This window comes from Mus caroli, unplaced genomic scaffold (assembly GCF_978045245.1).
Source record: "Mus caroli unplaced genomic scaffold, Mus_caroli_1 scaffold_13, whole genome shotgun sequence".
NCBI classification, from domain to species: Eukaryota; Metazoa; Chordata; class Mammalia; order Rodentia; family Muridae; genus Mus; species Mus caroli.
The window spans coordinates 67,019,764-67,043,299 of record NW_028227268.1 but is presented as its reverse complement, the minus strand read 5'-3'; the positions used below and the strand labels follow the sequence as shown (position 1 = coordinate 67,043,299).

At 43.8% G+C, this 23,536-nt stretch overlaps 1 protein-coding gene across 1 annotated transcript; it reads right to left on the bottom strand.

Moving 5' to 3' along the window:
- Positions 1-580: 580 nt before the first annotated feature.
- On the bottom strand, positions 581-14,474 carry Nmur2 (neuromedin U receptor 2). Its single transcript, XM_021178251.2, has 4 exons — positions 13,773-14,474; positions 6,354-6,438; positions 3,096-3,221; positions 581-855 (listed from the first exon to the last, which is right to left on the bottom strand). The coding sequence occupies exons 1-4, from the start codon at positions 14,472-14,474 to the stop codon at positions 581-583; spliced, it is 1,188 nt and encodes a 395-aa protein (XP_021033910.1).
- Between the last annotated feature and the right edge of the window lie 9,062 nt (positions 14,475-23,536).

The following is a 23,536-nucleotide window of genomic DNA, read 5'->3' as shown; positions in this document are numbered from 1 at the left end:
AATAGCTCTCAACCTGCTCATGGGCCAACTCTCCAGGGGATAAAAATTATTTAGTCTTGATTTAGAGAGCTTGTTAATTTCTGTAGCATAAATATTTCTGCTAGGACTGATTTTAAGCCATAGCTTATTTGACAACAAACTCCCAAAAGTCCTAACTTTTGGAGGGTTAGGCTTTTGCGGGCAGTTCCTACCCAGTAGGTCTCTCCTGCATCCTGGGTATGGAGGTTAGGATAACTGTATTGTGCTGCTTAGCTACTCGACAACACCTTTACTAGGCTAAACCCACCCATCATGAGAGCATCTTGAAGTGAGACTCCCGTGGCACATTACAATCACAGTTATAAAAAAAAATCACAATGCAGAAAGATGGAGTGTAATGTCTGCTCTGGGACCCAGAGCGAAGTCTGAGTTTTAACATTAAAAAAAGTAAAGAGTAGGTGGAATCTAAGAGCCACATTACCTCTCTAATGGCATGCAAGGAGGCAGAGGTGACAGAGTGCACCTCCTTGCAGTGCTGGCATGTAGAGAAATGTCAATCACAGAAGCCAGGCCTTCGGAAGTGGCCTTCTGACCACTCCTTTCATGGTACCTCTTCAACACAGGGGACGGTGGTAAGTTGGGTGTTGTGGATGGATGACTGACAAGGGAACTGGGGGCCGGCATCCTCTGTCAGCTCCACAAGGTGGCATTCTGTCAAGAAGATAATCTTCTGGGCTGGAGGCCCCTGTGGGCGATGCTGGGGATGGCACCATTTGCAGGAAGGAGAGACAACATTCCGAAAGGCCGCCCGGAAGCGCCGAGACAGGAGGTTATATATAATGGGGTTGACAGCGGAGCTCAGATAGAAAAAGACACCTGCCAATGAGGGATGGAGGAAGGTAGGGAAAAAGATGTAAATATTTAGCAAAGGCCTTGGAACCCTTTGATCACCTCTCCTGGAAGCAGTGGCGTGTACAGGACACTCCCTGAGAATTTAAAACGCTGTGGGGAGATCTGCCTGTGCACTCAGGACCCAAACATGGAGTGCGGTGGTGCTGGGTGATGGCACTGATGCTAGACGTTCAAGTATCAGAGAAAAAAGGCTTGTTTCTTCACTGGATTTTTAGTCAGCTACATTTTGAAGCAGTAGCCATGTTGAAGACTGGTAAGTCAGTCAACACACCATCCCTGGAGAAACTCTTCATTTTGGGGAAAACCTCTGGGAGAGGGCGACTCCCAACTGCTCCGGTGCCACGTCCCTTTCCTACCCACTCATGCTTCAGCGATAGCGCTTCCAATGAATAGTTATGTTTTACCATTTATTTTGTCCTCCAGACGGCTTGCATATTGTCTTTTCTCTGCTTGTTATACATGCACTCTTTTTCTTTAGAGATTTATTTTTTAATTATGTGAGTGTGTGTGTGTGTGTGTCTATGCGCAGGCACATGCGTTCATGAATTCCAGTTCCCACAGAGGCTAAAAGAAGGCATCTGATCCTCTAGCACCGGAGTTACAGGCATGAGAGAAACCTGATTCTGATACAGAGCCTGGGACCTAAAGTTGGGTCCTCTGTAGGGAAGTGCGTGCTCTTAACCACAGCGCAGTCTCTCCAGCTCATGCACACTCATTTACTATCATCTCCTGTTTTGTTTCTCTAAGACATCGCTGAAGCTGAAGGGAGGCTAGGATAGTGACCCTCTTCTGTTCTGGGCCCTTAGATAAACACTCTTCAGCTCCTTCTGGAGAATGGAGTTTGGGTATTCTGCCTGAAGCCGAGTGCGGAGAAACAACGTCCTCCAGGCTGACTTGGTCGCTGCCGTGGCTGTCTAGAACTGTCAGCTGTGATTACCCGTTGGAGACTACAGAAGGGCACTCTGGTTTGCGTGCCTTCCTTCCAAGATTTATGGACAGTTAACAGTTGTTTGGGGAGAGAGTCATGAGACTGGGTCCCTTCCCAAGGATCCATAGAGAGCCAGCCATTACTGAAACATATATTTTTTCAGTGTAACACCTGCCTGTAAGTTGCTCACATGCCTGTTAGGAACCCTAGTGACTCACTGCTTCAACACACTACACTTGGATGGAATCCCTGTTTTGTGTCTATGGTCCGTGTCCTCTCTGGGATGAGGAGACATGTTTGTTCATTCAGGCTCTGACTGAACGCTTACTAGGACATTCGTAAAACTCCAAAGCACATTGAAAGATAAGAGATTTAGACTTTTTTCCCCGTGAATACTCTATAATTTTTTTCTTCAATTGGAAGATTATAACTGAGGCAGGATTCTTGGCAAGGTTGGTAACAGGGATACAGAACGATATCTACAAGAAGCATTGTGATACCAACTGCCTGTCTACGGCAGTTACTCGGTCATAACAGAGACTGCTGTGGTCATAAGGGACTCAGTGGAGGTGACTGACATCAGCTGGACCTTGACATGGGTAGGAGACAGTTGAAGAGAGAGAACGTGTATTTGGGTACAAATGCTCAGAGTCAGAAATGGCTGAATTATACAAGGCAAGTCTGGTGTCTGAGCTTTCTCTCCTTGCCATCCCTTCCCCTCTCTCCTTCCTTTTGTCCGGAGATGTGATGTTTCCAAGTTGCCAATATGCATCTTATGTCTGCTTCTGGTTTTGATCCTGAGAATTCAGAGCCCACAGAATAAGCCAGCAACAACAGATGCTGGTGGAAGTGCCCTGAAGCTAACGCCATAGCTTCTCTATTTTGGAGGAAAAGCCCCTGAACCTCAAATTCAATAGCTTAGAATTTTAACAGGTTTTTATAGCTTTGTGCCTTTGGGAAAACCATTTCTTCCGTGTATGTCTTTGGTGTCAAACACTGATGATCACTGAGAATTCCCTGTTGTAATTATCACATGTAGAGTTGGGGGTTTCCTTAAAGTAACCTCTAAACATTTTTAATCTTTAAATACAAATTACCCATCTTTGAATACAAATCAGCACCTGCTGTTTCCAGAACAGAAGACCAGATCCCCAGATCCCCAGATCCCCAGATCCCCAGATCCCCAGGTCCCCAGAGCTGCTTATGTACTGAGCCTTCAGGACAGTGAAGGAAAAGCCACTTTATAGTTGAGTCACCAAAACTACCAGGTCTTTACCTGATACCACGTGGATGAGGTTGAACACAGCAGCCAGGGACTCAGTCCACTCGTCCACAAAGCTGAAGAAGAGCCGGTCCACATGGAAAGGGGTCCAACAGATAGCAAACACGAGGACCAAGACAACTGGAAAAGGAAGTGGGAGTAGATCAGGGGAGGACAAGATGCTCGCCCAGCCTTCCTCTTCTTTAGCAGGTTTTCCCTACCACCTTGGCTAAGGGATGATTGCTATAGGCAAAGGTGACCCCAGAGTTAAAAAATATTTGAACATGAGAATTAGTTGTATGTATCTAGGACCACTTTTCTATACAATTGCCTCAGTTTTCTTTTAAAATGTATAGTTCTACTTTTACTTGAAAATTTTGCTTTTGAAAATTTCATAAATGTATGCATAATAAAATATATTCACGTTTACTCCTTCTTTTCCCTCTCTAACTCCTTCCATGTGCTCCAATATGCCCCATTCCAACTTAATGTCCTTTTTGTTGAGAACTCGACCTGCCCATTTCCTCTCCCCCGCCCCTCTTCTTCACAATAGGCCCAAAGATGAACCTAGATAAATCTTTTCTTTGTTATATATGTCTTGTGTGTCCTATGTGTGTGTTGTGTCTTGTATATGTTGTCTGTCTTGTGTAGTGTGTGTGTGTGTGTGTGTGTTGGGGTGTGGGGCACAGAGGTCAACTTTAGTATCATTCCTCAGGAGACCTGCCCACTTTGATTTGAGACAGTCTCACTTTTACCTTGAATTCACCAATTCAGCTAGACCGCTGGCCAGCAAGGCCCAGGGATCCACCTGTGTTCACCCACCCAGCTTTGGGATACTGGATTACAAGCACACATCACCCAACATGCTCAGCTTCTTATTACACAGATGCTGGAGATCAAACACGAGCTTGTTCAGCAAGCACTTTACCAACCCATGCACATCCCCAGCCTTCTTCCTTTTGTTTTGTCATAGCAGTGCAAAGCAGTTAACACAAAACTAAAACTCATTAGGAGTCTCTTTGATCCTTTTGATTTTGTGATGGGCTGGGTAAGACACAGAGTCAGAACAACTGTAATCACAGTGTTGATTCTGCGAGGAAGACCCTGTCCTCCTGAGTCAGAAGTACACGGGATCTCCTGCTTCTCATTTCCAGCCCCAGGGCAGGGATGGGTGTGCCAATTGTTCCTCCTTGGGACACTGAAGCACCACAAAGATAAGCAAGCATTTTTTCCTCTTTAGGAAGCTGTCAGATCCTTTCCTGTGATGCACTGCTTGATGTTTGTATCTGGGTGATCTAACAGAGCTGGAGGAGAAGAGAGTCTCAGGACGAAGGGAGAAGAGCCTTGAGCTGACACCTTCTGAGGCTGAGAGATGGGTACACAGTCTTCATTTTGCAGTTTTGCCCATGAGCACCTTCCAGGTTTTCACAGAAACTGGAACCTTTGTTTGCTTTTGGTGTTAACTTTTAGGGTAAGCTGTCTGTCTATGCAGTGTGCTTCCAAAAGTAACTGGAATATTCTTTTGAATTTATAATATTCTTTCCTCAATAAAACGTCTTCCCACCACCCACTTCTGCTCATCATTCCTGATTACAATGAAGTCAAATGGTCTACATTTTGTCATTATTACTTTTTTGCTCTGTTTTTTGTTTGTTTGTTTTGTTTTGTTTTGTTTTGTTTTGTTTTGTTTTAATAGTACTGGGAACTGAGCTGGAGCTCCACGCATATGAGGCAAACACTCCACCACTGATCTAAAGCCCAGTCTTTTTTATTTTTATTTTTTTACTTTTTGAGACAGGTTCCTTTTGGGTTGCCTAGGCTGGCTTTGCACAGAGCCCAAATCTATTTTTTCCTGTGTGTGGCATGCTAGGAATTGAACCCAGGCCTTGCACATGCAGGGGCTACATTCCAGGCTTGCTACTAAGATGCTAACACCAGCAAACACTGAGATCAGGATCAAAGGGAGAAGGAGAGACATATTAAAGACTCCCTGCCTCCTCACAACAAGATCCACCTCTGGATGAAAAGCCTCAAAGAATATGATTATTAGAGTCAAAAGACCACCTTGGAAGATTCTGGGTTTTGTCCACAGAGGGCCCAGTTTCCATGAGTCATGGGCACATGAGCCTGGGGACTTCTTCTTTTGTAAAGGTAGGTTGTAATTTGGAAAATTTATAATAAGTTTCACATATCTAATTATTGTCTCTCCTGGAGGACTGGTGCTGTTTTTTTGTTTGTTTGTTTGTTTGTTTTTTTGTTTTTTTGTTTTGCTTTCATTTTCAAGTGTCCCTTTGTATTGTGTATGGAGGTGTGTGCATGTATGTGCATGCATTTTGAACATGAGTGTGAACGTGTCTGTGTGTGCATAGGCCTATGGTTGAGTCAAGAGTTGTCCTCAATCACCCATCCACCTTATTTACTGAGGCAGGCTCTCTCAATCAAACTCAGAGCTCACTGATAGGGCCTGTCTCCAGAGCCAGCTTGCTCTGTAGACCCTCTGTTTCTGCCTCCCAAGAGGGGAAATATAAAAGGGTGGTCACTCCCACTAGCATTTACATATCTTCCTGGGGATGGAGCCCCTACTCCTCCTGCTTGTATGGCAAATGCTTTAACCACTGATCTATCTCCCCAGCCCAGGGGTCCATTTTCTTCTCTAGCATCCTTGTGAGGGAGGATGTTCAGCACCTGGATCTCTTAAAATAGTTTGTCTCTTACAAGTATGTGCACTTCTAATAAAAAGTCTATTTTTACTATTTTGTTTTTAAACAAGATGAAGTCTTGATACAATGTTCTGGGTAAATCATGACTAATTGTTCTTAATCTGGAATAAAAATATCCACAGAGACTACATGGCCATTGGGAGTTTATAATCTACTGAAGTGAGTTATAAAACATTGTGTGTGTGTGTGTGTGTGTGTGTGTTTGTGAGTGCAGGATCCACCATGACCTGTTCCCCATGCATGAAGAATGTTGGAGCACATATAAGTTAAGAAACCATCCCTACCTCATCTTACAGGAAGAGTGGGGTTCAGGCTCAGCATTGCAAACTTGGTTTAGTTCATAGTATTTGGAAGGCACCTCAGCAACTGTAACCTAGCAAAAGCCTTTGAATGTCCAAAACCAAAGATGAAATAAAACAGGCAGCTTCCAGAAGCTTCTGGAAACCAAGAAGGACATCTTAGCCAGCACCATTACATCAGTACCAAAGGGGGAGGGGAACCTCTGCTCTTATAAACAAGAGTGAACAAACATTGAACAAAGCAAGCAGCTTACACAGCATCTTGGTGACTGATTTTCTGGAGGGTCTGTGAATATTCACAGTCACTTTGTCTGCCTCAAGAGATTCATCTCTCTTCAGCTGAAAGAGAAGTGGAAAAGTGGTTAGGGAGAAAAGGCTGACTGCTTTTCCCATGAGAAACTTTGGAGGTATATAAACAGCACTTAAAAAAATGTTTTGAAAAATTTAAACACTTCACTGGAGGCAGAATTCAATCTAAGTTCTCTGGATAAGGGTGTGGGCAGGATACGGTAAAACTGAAACTACGTTTTTAGTGTGCAATTCCATACAGTTCTAATTCTATAGTATGTTAGGAAATATTACACACTCATGCATACACACACACACACACACACACACACACATGCACACCCCAAACGGCGAATCTTGAAATTAACAACAGCAGCAACAACATAGTAGTTAGGCCCTTCCATTCACTTATTCATTCCTTTCCCTTTTGTTAGATATATCATTAGAGTCAAGACCCTATGCCATGTGATAGGAGGTTCCAGAAAACAAAACATTATGATTTCATGCGTGTTATGATCGTTGCTGTGTGTCTTAGTCACTGTTCTATTGCTGAGAAGAGACACCATGACTAAGGCAACTCTTACAAAAGAAGGCATTTAATTGGGGGCTTGCTTACAGTTTCAGAGGGTTATTCAGGATCATCACGGTGAAGCATGGTGGAAAGCAAGACAGCATGGTGCTAGAGCAGTAGCTGAGAGCTTTACATCCTGAACCATAGACAGCAGGTGGGGGGTCGGGGGAGGAGAGACACTGGGCCTGGTGAGGGCATTTGAAACCACAAAGGCCATGCCTTCTAATCCTTCCAAACAGTACACCAACTGGGGATGAGGCATGCAAATATATGGGCCTATGGAGGGCATTCTCATTCAAACCACTGCACTGGGGGCCCCCGTGGCATCTTGAGTGTGATCATGAGCTATGTGGATTTTCCAGGGGCTTGTGCATCAACTTTCCCCAGTTTCCACATTTGCATCTCCCACGCTCATCCCAGTGAAGGGGAATCACATTTCTTAGAATCATACACTTCCAGCCCCTTTTCAGCAAATGCCCTGACACTCTACTGACCAGCATAACACGCAACATGCTGTTTTTCTGATTCTCCTGCACATCCAGCAGCATTTAAATGATCAATATTCATCTTAATTGAGATATAGGGTAATCCTTGTCATAATGGTAATGTAAGTTTGGAATGGGAGCATGACATTATATTGCCATCTCTACTAGCCTGTTTAAGGACCACCTACTTCTGAAGATGCAGCAGCTCTAGCCCATGGTCCCCTTCCTCCTAAGCCCACAGGCACCAGAGAGCACTGCTTTCTATTTGGTGGTGGCTCTTTCTCCCTTAGATCTACTTTTTTTTTTTGGACTATGGTGATGTTGCACCAGATGAGAGGAACTCTAATAATGTGTGACTATCACATACCTCGAGGTGAGTCCAGTGCTGTTTAGTCCTCTGGCATTCCCCCCTTGCTTGCTTACCAACATCACCCTAAATTTCTCTTAGACTGTTTATTCCTTTCCAACATTGACTTGGTAGTTTGGTGGGAGTGTCAGTTACTTTTATTGTTGCTATGACAAAAATACTGAGCAAGAAGCAACTTGGGTGAGGAAGTGTTTGTTTGACACATAATTTGAGGAGAGTCTATTAAGGTGAGGGAGTCACAAAGGCAGGGCATGAAACAGATGAGCACATTGCATCCCAGCCAGGAAACAGAAGGAGACAGATACTGTGTTAAACTCACCTCTTTCTTTCCCCGTTTTATTCAGCCTCGAACTCCAGCCCATGGGATGGTGCTACCATTGTTCAGGGTGGGTCTTCCTCCCTCAGTCACACCTCTCTGGAAATGTCCTCATAAACATGCCCAGAGGTGTGTCTCCTGGTTGATTCCAAACCCAATCAAAGATGACAGGGAAGTCTAAGCTGAGTTAGCCCCAATTCACTCCTGGTCCTGTCACCAAATAACCTATAAGATCAGACTGTCCTAACCCCTCGTTCCAAAGTTAGGTAACTGGGGCAAGGGAGCACCACACCCTGTACTCCTAGGAATGGAAGGGAAGGGACCCCTTTTTCACTGCATCTGAGGTAGAAAGTAGAGCAGTTTATTGTGTGGCACCATGAGAAAAGCCCTTCCAGTACTGCTGTGCGCAGGCTTTAAGCTCCCTAGAAAGAGAACAAAGAACCAGAAAAGAAGCCTTGTGTTTGACAACTTTGTATGTTTTCCTGGATGAACCTTCTCTGAGCACTATGTCTACCTTGTGAACTTCAGGTCGAAGCACCCCTTCATGTGCCACCAGTCATGCTGAGATTCCTTCACGGTGGTGACAAGGAGCCTGATGGGTCAACAGGTCATTAAGTAGAAGGAAAACTCGAACTGTCCTATACAGTTTCGAGCTCTGTTAGAATCATCCCACTGAGTTATAAGGCATGGTGTTTTCAAGTTCGAGGTATGTGAGAAGGGTGTGACTGTGTGTGATGATGAACAGGCTTTTGTGAAGAGCAGTTATCCTGATGGGACACTTTAGAGAAAGTCTTTAAAGTTGGAGAAAACTTGGAAAATGGCCCATTAAAGGTCACCTCGACAGCTCCACAAATCCATATCCTATGTCTTTAAAATACACAAGCTCCTTAAAACCAGGAACTTTACAGGAGCCCCTGGGCCCTATGTATCCACCTGTATGGTCAGCATGTCTGCCTGTCTCTTGGACTTAGTGGTGACCTCTACATAAAGTTTGTTCTGAGAATGTGAGATTTGACCCTTTGGATACATCTGGAACAGGAAAGACCTGAGGGATTCCTGCAGTGATGTAGAAATAAGAAGGTGTGGGAGTGAGGGCGCTAAGGTGTTCCGCAGATGATGAGCATGTCAGTGCAGGGCGCATGGTATTCTATGCATGGTAGATTATTGGTATTCTCATGGTTCCAATTATCATTCCACATTGTCTCAAAAGACATGGTATAAATTAAAATACCTGAGGACAGCTGTTTGTATTTCCCTTATGAGGATTACTGAGCCTCTTCTGGGAGACTCTCCTTCTTCTAACTCAGCTGTGTTTACCTGACAGATGTTAGCCTTCATTTCAGCTGTCAACTGGGCAAAACATAGCGTCACCCAGGCAAAGGGAACCTCAATGGAAGAATTGCTCAGATCAGACTGGGTCATAAGGCTTCTTCCTTTCCTTTAATAATAATAATAATGTTTATGGGTGTTTTACCTGCATGAATGAGTGCCTGGTGCTTGTGCAAGCCAAAAGAGGACATTGGTTCTCCTGGAACGAGAGTCACAGATAGTTAGAATCTGGGAATTGAACCTGGATCTCTGGAAAAAGCACCAGTGCCTTTAATCACTGAGCCATCTCTCTAGCCCTTGGGAAGCATTTTCCTAACTGCTAATTGATGTGGGAGCTCACTGTATGTGGTGCCATCCCTAGGCAGGTATGCCTCAGCTGTATACAATTGGTATCTGTGCAAGCTATGAGGAGAAAGACAATATGCAGAATCCCTCCATGGTTTCTGCTTCAGTTCTGCCTCAAATTCCTTTGGACATAACCTCTTAAAAATATTTTCTTTTATTTATTTTATATTATGGGTATGATTGGGTGCCTGACTGGTGTCCAAAAAAGTCAAAAGAAGACATCAAATCCTCTGGAACTGGAATCACAGACAGTTGTGAGCTGCCTTGTGGGTTCTGGGAAGTGAACCAGAATTTCCTGAAAGAACAGTGAGCAGTGCAGTGCTCTTTAATTTCTGAGCCATCTCCCTAGCTCTGGATTTTAAACTGAGATAAACCTTCTCTCCTCCAGTCATTATTTTGTTTGTTTTTTGTTTTGTTTGTTTGTTTGTTTTTTATTAAAGTGTGTATGCCTGAATATTGTGTGTGTATATGTGAATAAATGTGTAGATACACATTTTCCTGACCTATATCTATTTGTCTGTCTGTCTTTCTTTCTTTCAGTTTTTCTCTCTGGACATTTGTCTGTCCATCCACCCACCCACCCATCCATCCATTTGTGTCTCTGTCCATCAGTCTCTTCTTCTAAGTATCTGTCTGTCTGTCTAAGCATCTATCTATCATCCATCCATCCATCCAGTCAGTCATCATGTCCTTCTGTAGATCTACTTCTACCCATCCTGTCCTTCCTTCCTTCCTTCCTTCCTTCCTTCCTTCCTTCCTTCCTTCCTTCCTTCCTCCCTCCCTCCCTCCCTCCCTCCCTCCCTCCCTCCCTCCCTCCCCTCTCTCTCCCTCCCTCTCTCCCTCCCTCCCTCCCTCCCTCCCTCCCTTCCTTCCTTCCTTCCTTCCTTCCTTCCTTCCTTCCTTCCTTCCTTCTTTCTTTCCTTCCTTCCTTCCATCCTTCCTTCCTTCCTTCCTTCAATTCACCATCTGTCTCTCTGTGCATCCATCTCTACACATCCTGTTCATCTGTCCATCCATCCATCCATCCATCCATCCATCCATCCATCCATCCATCAATTTACCCTTTCATCCATCCATCCATTTACCCTTTCATCCATCCATCCACTATTTTGCTTGTTCACAACCTGTCTGGCACTGTTGAGTTTTATGCAGTTCATATATGTGCCTCTATCAACACAAAAGTCACATATGAGAGACATGGATTAGGCTATACTTTGTCAGTATTTCCTCTTGGATGGATGGGAAGCTACTCTTGGAACACCCAATTTCCATCTCCATGGTGTTCTAAGCCTGAAGAACACCTTTATTGAAATTTATGTCCTGGAATAAGGGGGCATCAGTGAGTATTCAGCTTTGAATACACACAGGCTTCTTTTGTCCTATGTCTTCCTCTGGCTGCCTTCTGAAGGTAGTGGCAACCAGATTCAATCACACCTCTACACTTCTCAGAAGACCCAGTAACTCAAATACCATTACGCCTTGGGTCTCTTTAAATCATGAACATTCAAAGGGCTTTTGAGGCCATGTTTCCAAGTCTTTTATCTTAAATGTAGAGAAGCTGAAGCCCAGTGATGAAGGGGGTAATTGAGTCTTATCTCCTGACTGTGCTTAGTCTGGTTTGGGAGAAATCAATGAACTAAAGTGTCTACACAGAATTATAAATTGTAATTGGAGGAAATTACTGGAAGCCATGACATCTATACTAGAGGTAGGACAGCTGGAGCTTCTAGAAGTGCTGCCTCAGGGGAGGATGCTTGAAGCCTGATTGACAGGGTAGACTAGAGTCAAAAAGGCAAAGGAAGCATGGTGGTGGGTGGCAGGAACCTTCCAGGGAAAGGAGTCCAAAGATTGTGGTGCCTGTGGCACAGAAGAGACTTGCTTCGCCAGACTGCTGTTGTAAGACTGTTTAAATTTTCAGAATGGCAAGTCAGACATCTCCTTTCTTAGTAACCCTCGGGTCCATTCACATCTACTTCATCTCTTCTGAAACAGGCTTCATCAATTGCATTACTCACACAAAGCAGGATGGCTATTATCTGAGCTGCCACCAGCTTGGGACACAGACACTGTAGATTCGTGTGAGTGAAACATAGTGAAACTTAAAGAAAGACTTTAGAGAAATTTATGCTTGCTATTAAACTTAGGCATTCCCCCCAAACTCATGCGAGACAAATGATTGTTTAGCTTGAACAGTAATATATTGCTACAGTTGGGGTGTGGAGGTAAGAAGGTCTTATGGGATGTGTGTTATTTGGAAATGTGTGGAAGGACGTCTTTTCCTCTGGGTTAGATACATAGGACATTCTGGAACTGTGATACTGAGCTGGATAAAATGACACAGGTATTAGGGAAAATGCCACCGCTCTCTGCCTATTCAGATTCATCCCTGTTTTTACATGTCTATGACATTCATATATGCTCTTCCTACTTGGGCCTGGCCATTCATTTAAGGACCAGTAAATAGTAAGAAAGATCTTTTTTGTTGATAACTGCCTTTCTCAGAGATGGACAGGAGTGGAGCTCTGCATCCAGAGACACAGCGCCAGAGGATTGGTGGGATGAGTGTGCTTATTTCTTTCATTTATAGCTTGTGTCTATCTCCTCCATAGTCTCTTTGCCTTTTTAAAAAGAACCACAGACTGTGAGAGCAGGAAGAAGCCTTGGAAATGATGTGATGTGACCTTTTCATTCTCCAAATGGGAAAACAATTCCAGCAGAATTGTGTGTGGCTTGCCTAGAGGCATACGTCAGAAGAGGACTGGAGAGGCTAAATAAGCCTGTAACAGTTTACTGCACGAACCGCTTCCCTAAGTGAATACAAAATTGTCATTGTGAGGACTCACACCGATCAATTTGAGTACAGCATACAACCAGAAGTATACAGATTCACGCCTACATTCCTCAAAAAAAAAAAAAAATCCGACAGACTTTCTCAAGTAATTTAGAAGCAGAGAAAATGAAAAAGAAGTATTTATCATCACACGCTTAGAGAAGGAGCCTCTGATTGTAAGGTGCAAGGGAAAAAGAGTGATTTCCCCAGAAACTCACACGTCTCTTAATCACCTCTACTGCTCTAACTTATGAGTTCTGTGTACTTCCCATCCCTCAGTATCCCTACCTGCCATAAAACTGGCTTCAAGATATCTATATCTATACCTATATCTATCTATCTATCTATCTATCTATCTATCTATCTATCTATCTATCTATCTATCTATCTACACACACACACATACACACACATACACACACACACACAGAGAGAGAGAGAGAGAGAGAGAGAGAGAGAGAGAGAGAGAGAGAGAGAGAGAGGATTTAACTTGCTATTTCAATCAATTGACCAATACAGCCACAAAGAAATATCTGCCTTCACTGCTGGATATCTGTCTCAGATCATACAGAAGGAAGAGTTCATGATATCCTCCAGACAGGTTGGTTCAGAGAAAAACTTGAACACAGGCAGTAAAGTGGAGCAGGGGCAGCAAAGAGGCAGCAGGTTGGAGAAGCATCCCCCCAGAATGTGATCCTCTAAGCCTGGATCACATGCACACATTTAAAGTGAGACTTCCCCTCAAGCCCCTGGAATCAGATTCTCCCACACATCGATGCCCCTAAGAAGCTGTCTCACACCTTCTTAGAAACACAGGTGGAAAAGCATGGAAAGAATAAGGAACACCAGGTAAAGAAAGTGATAGAGCTGTGATTTTACTATGTTTAAGTGGTGGCAATTCCTACCTGTTCAAAAGGAGACCAAGCTGATTTTTCCTGCGAGATAAATCTTGAGTTCATGTGTGGAATTTTCATATGCAACTATTTAACATACATATAAACTCTTGTTTCTTAATTTCCCACTTAACGCTATCCTCTGTGCCCCTCCCTGATTCTATCTTTCCACCACGCTAAATCTTTCTTTGAATTCAGAATGGACAAGAAAGGTGGGATGCTGCCCCAAGCCATTCCCTCGATACTCACCCTGAGCCCCATGAGATAGTAGAGGACGCTGATGAGGGTCATCGGGAGGATGTAGAAGAGGAAGGAGGTAGCTTGGATGATGAAGTTATACACCCACATGGGTTTGGTGACTGTACAGGTGGCAGAGCCGGGCACGGAGGACCCGTTGGGAAACTGCTGGAACTTGATGCCATGGATGCTGGTGTTGGGCAAAGAAAAGACCACAGAGAAGCTCCAGACTAGGCTGAGGATCCTGAGGGCCCGTCGCCGTGTGCTCTCCAGCTTGGCTCGGAACGGATGGACAATGGCCACGTAGCGCTCAATGCTAACGGTGGTGACACTTAGAATGGAGGCAAAGCACACAGTCTCGAAGAGGGCTGTCTTGAAGTAGCATCCCACCGGCCCAAACAGGAAGGGATAATTGTGCCACATCTCGTAGACCTCCAGTGGCATGCCTAAGAGCAGGACCAGCAAGTCTGAGACTGCCAAGCTGAAGAGATAGTAGTTGGTGGGTGTCTTCAAAGTCTGATGTCGGGCAATCACCAGGCACACCAGAAGATTGCCCATCACTCCCACCACGAAGATCAGCGCATAGACCACAGACACTGGAAGGGATAGGTCACTGCGCTTGGGTCCACACAGGTAGGCCAAGTACTCCTCTGTGCTGTTCAAGTACTTCATGAGAGGATCGTGGATCCAGGAAGCATTTTCAACTTTTCCCATTACTGAGCTTAAAATCCACGACCACGGGTATCCCTTGCTCTTGGGGCTCTGTTTCAAGCTGAGCCAGAAAGAGTCTGAAAGCCGAGTCTCCTGAAGAAGGTCTCAGAGAGTGAAAGGATAGCATCAGCCTCTAGGGCTCTCCTCTCACGCTGTTAATGCCTTTTGAGGACCACCCAAGCCCCGCCCCCGGCACGCTGTAGGCCAATGAGGGTGTTAAGCTGCACCGTGGGAGAACCAGGCAGGTTGGTGTGAGGGCTTTGTGTTTGGGGAGCAAGAGAGGAGGGACCTCCTTGTGACTTGGACGCAGCCACAGAGAATCAGCTCACACTGAGTGAGCTGCCTGCACCACCTGAGGAGTGAGCATTCCAAGCCTGGCCAGCCTCAGAGTTGTGGGGCTCTGGGGAGAAACACAGGAAGGGCTGAGGAGCCTGACTGCTAAGGCAGTCTCCATTGCTCTCTGATCACTCTATGTCCCGTCAAAGAGTGAAAGATCAATCGATTTCTCCGATTATATTGTTCCTTTGGGCAATCAGGGCTCTCTGGGAAAAGCATGAGACATATGATTTGGGGTATCTCAGTGGCTGAAAATCAGCTTTTAGGTTTTAGCCTTGACTAACAACCTCAGCAGCTCAGAAAGCAAGTGGGTTTCAGAACCAGATTATTAGAAATAAAGAAAATTCAACTCTCAGAGTTCCCTCCCTCCTTTTTCTGCTTCTTGCTGTCTCTCTCCTGCCTCTTCCTCTCTATTCTCCTTCTGTTTGTCTGTTTGACTCTCCCTTCTCCCTCTCTGTCTCTGTCTCTGTCTGTCTGTCTGCCTGCCTGCCTGTCTGTCTGTCTGTCTGTCTCTCTCTCTCTGTTTCTGTCTCTTTCCCTTCTCTCCTACTCCTTTACCTGTCTGTCTCTGTTTGTCTCTGTCTCTCTCCACTACATTTATTTATTTTGTTTTGATCAGCATATACTTCTATGGATCTACTAGATATGCTTTAACGTAACATATGTTAAACATAACATAGTTCATGTTTTACAAGAAACATAAACCTGTTAGTCATTCCTATTGCTGTTCACAGAACACACAGTGGAAGCAACTTGCATGAAGAGCTTGTGGGGCTGGTGAGATGACTCAGGACTAAAGCTTTCCACAAAGTCTGGGCACCGGAGTTCAATCCCTGAGACTTACAGGTTAGGAGAACCAATTTCCACAAGTTATCTTCTAACCTGCACACATGTGCCGGTTATGTACACACACACACACACACACACACACACACACACACACACACACACACACACACACACACACACGCGTGCATGTGCAAGCAGGTAAGCCAAACCAAAAACAAACAAATAAATAAATGCAATATTTAAAAAGTGAAAAGGTAAAATCAGAAGGGCTTAGTCTCACTCACAATTTAAGAAAGGTTTCAACAGTCTGTAGTGGTGGGGACGGCCATAGGCATACAAGGGGCTGGTCACACTGTAGCCACAAAGCAGAGTGATTACTACTGAGGCTAAGTACATAGTTTTCCTTTTTTATTCAGTCCTGGACCTCACTCACTGGGATGGTGCCTTCCACATTCAGGGACGATCTTCCCTCCCCAGTAAAGCCTGTCTGGAATGTCCCTCACAGACATACACAGAGATTATCCCCTGGGTGATTCCAAACTCAATCAAGTTGCCAGTGTAGATAAATCCTCACAGCCAATGGCTACCTATGCTCCACTGAGATTTTGTTTTGTTTTGTTTTGTTTCTGTTAGGGTATCTGAAAATGTACAAGCAAAATAATAAATTATGTTTCCAGATAAAAGTTGACAAAAAGCTTGCAGCGGAAGTCAAAGAAGGCTTATTTCAGCATATGCCTTTGAGACCAAGATCTGAAAGGTCTAGGGAAGGATTTAACCAGTAAATGGTCTTAAGACAGAAACAAACTTCAGAATATGGAGCTGACCAGTGATGGTAAGGGAATGAGAACTTAGGTTAGTGCTGTGCAGCAAGTTCCTCTGAGATTAAACTCCTATTCTGGATGAAAGCTTTTTAGGATACAGGATGCTCTAAGAGGAGGTAAAATGTCCCATGCTTCAAGGAAACTCACTAATCTCAGGAAATAAACAACTGAAAAGTTTCAGGAAGTTCCCGAAACTGACCAAATTTACTAGGCTCTTCCCTACTAAGAATGCATACGATGCCAAGACAGCTGAGAGATAATCTTAGATAAAATGAGATGCCTATAGTATGTTCCAGGTTTCCAGCTTTTTCAAACTGTCACTGATGCTAGGGTTGGCTTTGGTGATACAGGTGTCTTTGAATAATTTCTGCTCCTGTAAGTAACCCCAATAATACTCAGACACACACCAAGTTGAATGTAGGTGGCATCTGAAGTTGGTTCCCTATCTGGTGTAGTAGAATTTTGTTCATATCTCCTATGGAAGGAGTTGTACCTCACTGTTAATGTACCATAATTATCAGACTCTTGGGATATGTGAGTATGGAGACTGTAATAGAGAGTTTGCCTCTTCCTGACATTCAATAGACTTTGGATCCAGTAAATATGGAGAGATGTCTTAGGAGGGTTTTGAATAGGAATGCTCAGGAGAGTGAGGCTAGGAAGAGACAGGAGTGGCTGACATCGCTGTAGTAACAGTGAGGTAAGAGTTAACATTTAGATTTAGAGATAAATTTGCAATAGTGACACTTGTTACTGCTTGTGAGACTGAAGGAGGTAGGTCCTGGGGAGATGACTAAATGGGTGAGAGTTCTAGCTGCTCTTCCAGAGAACCTAAGTTCAGTTTCCAGCACCAATACTATTAAAAAGGATCAAGATTTGTTCCCACACTACCTGCTTAACAAACAAGCATCAGTGAAGAGAGCCTTCCCTGTGCTGTAATCACTCTCAGGCCAAGACTGGAGTGGTTGCCACTACCTGGGATCTTGCTGGTTAGTTGGGAGAGGGAAGGGGAGCTCCTAGCTTATGATCATCACCTCAGAACTGGAGTATGCTTTGGGAACTGGGGAGTGGCTGAGTTGGTCAAGTTCTTGCCTTGCAAGTGTGAGAATATTCAGTCACTAGGACCCAAAAGCAGAGCATGGGCTGGGGGAATACAGTTTATCGGGTAAAGCACATGTCTCAGAAAGTGTACATGAACTCATGGCCGGAATTTATGACCTCAGTGCTCCTAAGACAAGATGGAAGACAACAGATTCTTCTGAAGGGAACCAGATAGCCTGGCATGAGTGTGGCCTAAAGCAAAGAGACCTTGTGGAACAAGGAACAATGTGGAAGGAAAGAACTAATATCTGAGCTTGTTCTGTGACTACTCACAGGGTACTGTTGCTCTCACAAATCTTGTACACACGCATGTATATATACACATAAAGACTTTTAGAGTATCTGGGCATAGTATCCCATGCATATAATCCTAGATCTGGGTGGGGACAGAGACAGATAGATCCCTGGGACTCACTGGCCAGTCAGCCCAGATACCTGGGAAATTTCTAGGCCAGCAAGAGATGCAGTTTCCAAAAACAATGTAGATGGTACCTGAGAAATGACACAAATGCTGTCCTCTAGTCCAGATTCACACATGTATATGTATATTCAAATATACTAACATGCGCATACTCATAGACACACAAATGTTAATATGCACACATGAACATGAAGGAGCACATAACACAATTGCAAAGTGTTTTTGATGTTGACATCATTATTAACAAACTTTAAGGAAATAGGAGAGAATTCAAGATGAAAAAAATCTCACTGAGATGTAAAGATCTCTAAAATTATAAAGGTAGTGAGAATTCTAGGCAGAACGCCACACCCAGTGAAAACAAGAAAGCAAGAGAGGGATGTTTCAAGTTAAGTAGAATTGGGGTCACTTACAGCCAGCAGACCAGCTTCTTGAGAATCTCTAAAGTGTCATTATCAGACTGAGGAAGACGTTTGAGAGGATGACAGTCAGGATTCCAGAAACAAATGCAGAGTTCTGTAAATTTCAGAGATGGGTAAATGATGAGAGTCACAGCAGTAGAAAAGTAACTAAGATGGGGTGGTAGTTCTTAATTCATAAAGCATTACATTAAAGATTGAAAAGTATCACAATTTATGACAGGATAGGTCCCATCAAACAAATTAGTACTTCCTACCATTAGTGTAAGGGGATGGGATAAAGACACAAATTGCAGACACCTAGTATGAGTGTAGGCCTTGAATATTGTGTTTGTCTTTTACTGGCTACTGAAAACATAATGAATGCACATTACTAGGAGTCAAAAGCTTCACGAGAATACCTATTCATGCTTTCCTAATTGGGGATATTGTCAAACTTCCTCCTAAATATGTGTGTTTATATCCTTGTGTTCGTGCTGCTTTCAACCTTGGTCTGAGAAGCTTCTCATTACAGACGGTCGTGGTTGTTAATACAGAGACTCACAACTCAGCAAAGTGCAGAGGAGAAGCAACGGTGAACGTTTAGCTGTCCACGAAACATCTCTGTTTCCTCTCTGAGCTCAAGGAACTTCATGGAAGAAGGGATGGAAAGAGTGTAAGAACCAGAGGATGGGGAGGAGAGCTGTGAGATGCTGTCTTCTGGACTTGGCATGATGTGCTGGTGAATTCACAGTTGCTGCAGTTACCTGTACAAGACTTCTACAAGATGCTGCCAGCTATAATTACAGCACAGAAAGGGAAGTGGTTCAGACTTCCGGCCCTAGCTGAGGAGTTGTTGGCAGTTGGTGCTGCGGGGAGACACCGTAGTTTTCCTTAGGGATGTGACCATTGGTAGTCTGCTGATGTCACAGTATATAAACCCAAGCCCATGTGCATAGAGGCAGCATCAGTTGCGTTAAACTAAAACTAATGGATGTTTAAAAGTAATTTTAAAAGGAGGACATAGGGTTTGGATGGAGATGCTGTTGGGGGAGTTGGAAGAGAGGAGAGTGTGGTGGCTATGAGCAAAGTACACCTACAGTTATTCAGTTTTCAAAGAGCAAAGGGCAGAGGCGTATTTAGTTCCCATAAGTCTCAGTGACCCCATTTGTAAAATAAATAAAATAGCTGCAGTACCTTGCAGGATTGCCATGAGGGTAAGTAGTTCCTGGGAAAAGCAGGCAATAAGGTCGAAAGAGTGGCTCAGCATTAGAGGCCTTTCCTAGTAAGGAGGGAGTCCCAGGTCTGATTGCTGGCCCTACAAAAAAATTCAGCATGAGTTATTTAAAGTTATACAGTATTTTAAGTAAAACTGATTAATATGATATGTAATAGGATAATAATCATGAGAATTGAATAATCCAAATGTGTTTACTTGTATTGAGGTTAAAAAAGGGCTATAGTGTCTAAGGCCACCCTGGATTTCATAGCAAGTACTAGGTTCGGGCTTCTCTGTGAGCTTCTTTCTCACAAAACAAACAGGTCAATTATGATCTGCATACTGGGAATGTGCTTGGAGTGGTAGGCATGAAAATGATTGCCCCCCCCCCCGTGTGTGTTTGTGTGTGTGTGTGTATGTTGTTTACGTGTGTGTGATATATATGTGCATGTACATACATATTCATCTGTGTGGCTGTGGGCATGCATATGCCACAGAAGCATATGTTGAAATCATAGAATAATCATGGGTGTCACTCAACTTCCACCTTGTTTGAGACAAGGTCTCTTATTGTTTGCTGCTCTATGAATCAGACCAGCTGCACAAACAGTTTCTAGGACTCCACCCTCCATCTCCACATAAGACTTGCTGGAATTACAGGCTATCTGCCTTGGCCTGTAGACTTCTGAGTTTCAATAGACTTGTGCTAAAGTTGATAAGAAAGTGCATGGACAGGTCTCCAGATCCCCAGAGGCGAGACCGACATCTAGCTATGCAATGATGATAGAATGAGGGGCCTAATGTCCTGAAAGGATCCATGGGAGTTAATATCAACTGTCAACTTGATGATATCTAGAATCACCTGAGAGGTGTGCCTGTGGCATGCCTGAGCGGATTATCTTGATCACATTATTTAAGGTAGGAAGCCTGCCCACTATGAGTAGCATCATTCCCTAGGATGAGATCTTGTATAAAAAGGAAAAAGGTGAGACATAAGAGAGAGTGGGAGTGAGATCAGATGAATTAGAAAAATAAGGAGAAATTGAACTGAGCAACCAGTATTCATTGCTGTGAGAATTCTTTATATATATGTGTGTATATATATATATATATATATATATATATATATATATATAATCTTTTCTAACTAATTTATTTATATATTCATTTTACCTCTGGATTGCTAAACTCCCTTCTTCCCTCACATAGTCCCCTCCTTATTTCCCTCCCCTTCTCCTCTGAGAGGGTAAAGTCCCCACCTCCCATGGTATCCCTCTACCCTGGTACATCAAGTCTCTACAGGGCTAGGCACATCCTCTCCCACTGAGGACAGACAAGGCAGCCCTGTTAGAGGAATGGGATACATAGGCAAGCAACAGATTTAGGGGCAGTTCCCACTCCATTTGTTGGGGGACCCACATGAAGACTGAGCTGCACATCTGCTACATAAGTGCAGAGGGCCTATGTCTAGTTCATGTATGCTCTTTGGTTGGTGATTCAGATTCTGAGAGCCCCAGGGTTCAGGTTAGTTGATTCTTTTGGTCTTCATGTGGCGTTCTTATCCTTTTTGAGTCTGACTTATTTTTCTTTTTAAGGAATTATTATTATTATTATTATTATTATTATTATTATTATTATTTGTGTGTGTGTGTGTGTGTGTGCCTGTGTGCTTTTATGTGTACCATGTAATGCATGAGTCCCCTGAGTTCCGAAGAAGAAATTGAATCCCTTGGATCTGGAATTATAGTGATTTTGAGCCACTATATGGTAGCCACTAAGCATATACGACAATGGCTACCTCATGTTCATGCCACTGCGACTTCCCTGCCATGATTGACTGTAACCCCGAACTGTGAGACAAACCATTCCTACCTTAAATTGCTTTTGTCTGGATATCTTATCACAGCAACAGGAAAAGAAGCCCAGGCAGAACCAGCTATTTTATATATAGAGACGCCTCACCTGAAGACGACTCAACAGAGTGGAACATGAAGTCACCTCCATGTACCTGACTATATATTTGGTTGGCACCAAGGACTGGAGGAGAAGCTGATGTGTAGATAATCTTAGGACAACATCAGAGAGTCCATTCTATGAGAATTTCCTAAGGCTAAACAGGGAAGCTTTAAGGATCACCTGTGCACATCTTAGAGAAGCTGGGTGGTTTTAACCCCCTGTTGTGAGAGGGATGCTGTTGTGCAAGAATCCTGCATCATCTCTCAACCAACCATTCCTTGGTTGTTCAGAGAAGATTAAGAGGCAGGGCCATGGGAAAGCAGCATGGACTGGTGGTGCAGCCTGAGCAGCAGCAGTAAGGCTGAGCCTGCACTGGGTTCTGCTTTTGTAGGCTGAAGACAGGGAGACAGGAAGTGTGACACCAGGGATGAGTGGCATCTATCAAACCTACAAAATAGCTGTAGCTCTATTTGTTGAGAACCTCTTCTTAGCTATTACTGTGAGTGTCTCATGTATACCAGCTGTGTCCCTTATGCAACAGTTTCTGTGAGGTTATCATCCCTTAACCTGCCAATATGGAGGAAGAAAATGAAGCACAAGAACCTGTGAGACCGGGATGGGGGGGACCTATCCCTTGTCACATAGTATATCAGCTATTTGGGTTAGGCTATGTTCTATGATAGTATTCATGGTTCTCAACCTAACTACATCTAGAATTAACTAAAACCCAAGTGACTGGGTGTAGCTGTAAGGGTTTTATTTTCTTTAAATCTTTTGAAGTGGAAAGACCCAGTTTTAATCTGTATCTTTTGGTGTAGGAATATCTACCTTCATTCTGGGCCATACTTTCTGCTGGCAGCCTGTATAAAGGACATGGACGAAGGAACTGCTCTTTGCCTATTTGTTCTTGCTCACAAGTCCATTCATTCACTGGCATTAGAACCTACTTCTTCAGCATTGCAGCATATACTGAAGACCAGCTGAAAGATTTAGTTCTGTGGACTGAACAGCTACTGGATTCTTGGACTATCCATTGGTAGACAGCAATTGTTGGATTAGCTGGACTACAGCCTGAAAGCTATTCTAGCAAATATCCTTTATATTTACACATGCATGCACACCAACAAACACACACACACTCACTCTCTCTCTCTCTCTCTCTCTCTCTCTCTCTCTCTCTCTCTCTCTCTCTCACACACACACACACACACACACACACACACACACACACAGGCTATCAGTTCTGTTCCTCTAGAGCAGTGGTTCTCAATCTATGGGTCATGACCCCTGTGGGGGTGGAAAGGCCCTTTCACAGGGATCACTTAAGACCATCGGAAAACATAGATATTTACATTAAGGTTCATAACAGTAGCAAAATTACATTAATGAAGTAGCAACAAATATAATTTTGTGGTTGGGGGGTCACCACAATACAAGGAGCTGTATTAAAGGGTAGCAGTATTAGGAAGGTTGAGAACCACTGCTATAGAGAATCCTGACTAATACATGATTCTTAACAACCTCAGGAAATTAAAACAAACAAAGACTTGTTGCTTGTTTGTGCTTCAGACCCACTGAGGATTGTCTGGTGTTTTCTACACTATCTTGTTCTTGTACTAGGGGGCAGGCTTCATGCAGTGTTACATGAACCCTAAGCAAATTGTTCAGATTGTGTGCTTGAAAATGGCAAATTGTAATTCCATTCACATTTCGCAGGTCAGGTCAAGTTAGAAGCCATAATCCTAGTGAAGGTCAGGAAACATCTGCCAACTCAAAACTTCTGTTAAACAGAACTGATGACTAAGCATTCCACTTTCCCAGGCACATGCTCATTGGCTCATTGTCCTTCCAGGCAGAATGCCTTTCTCTGCATCACTGGAGACACCTTGCAATTTCTACCAACTCATGGTTCCAAGTTAGATACCATAGCAGCCTCTGTAACAAGAAAGAGCAGAATCTCTCTCTGCAGATCCACATGGCTGTCCTCCTGTTCCATAGACCTGCATAACCACAGGCTATCCCCT

Bases quoted from the DNA above. Each gene is read 5' to 3' on its own strand.
- Nmur2 (XM_021178251.2), bottom strand. From the start codon at position 14,474: ATGGGAAAAGTTGAAAATGCTTCCTGGATCCACGATCCTCTCATGAAG. The intron at 3,222-6,353 runs GTAAGCTGCTTG...TTCCTTTTCCAG, and splicing joins ATCAGTCACCAAGATGCTGT to TTGTCTTGGTCCTCGTGTTT. The intron at 856-3,095 runs GTAAAGACCTGG...CCTCATTGGCAG, and splicing joins CCTCATCCACGTGGTATCAG to GTGTCTTTTTCTATCTGAGC.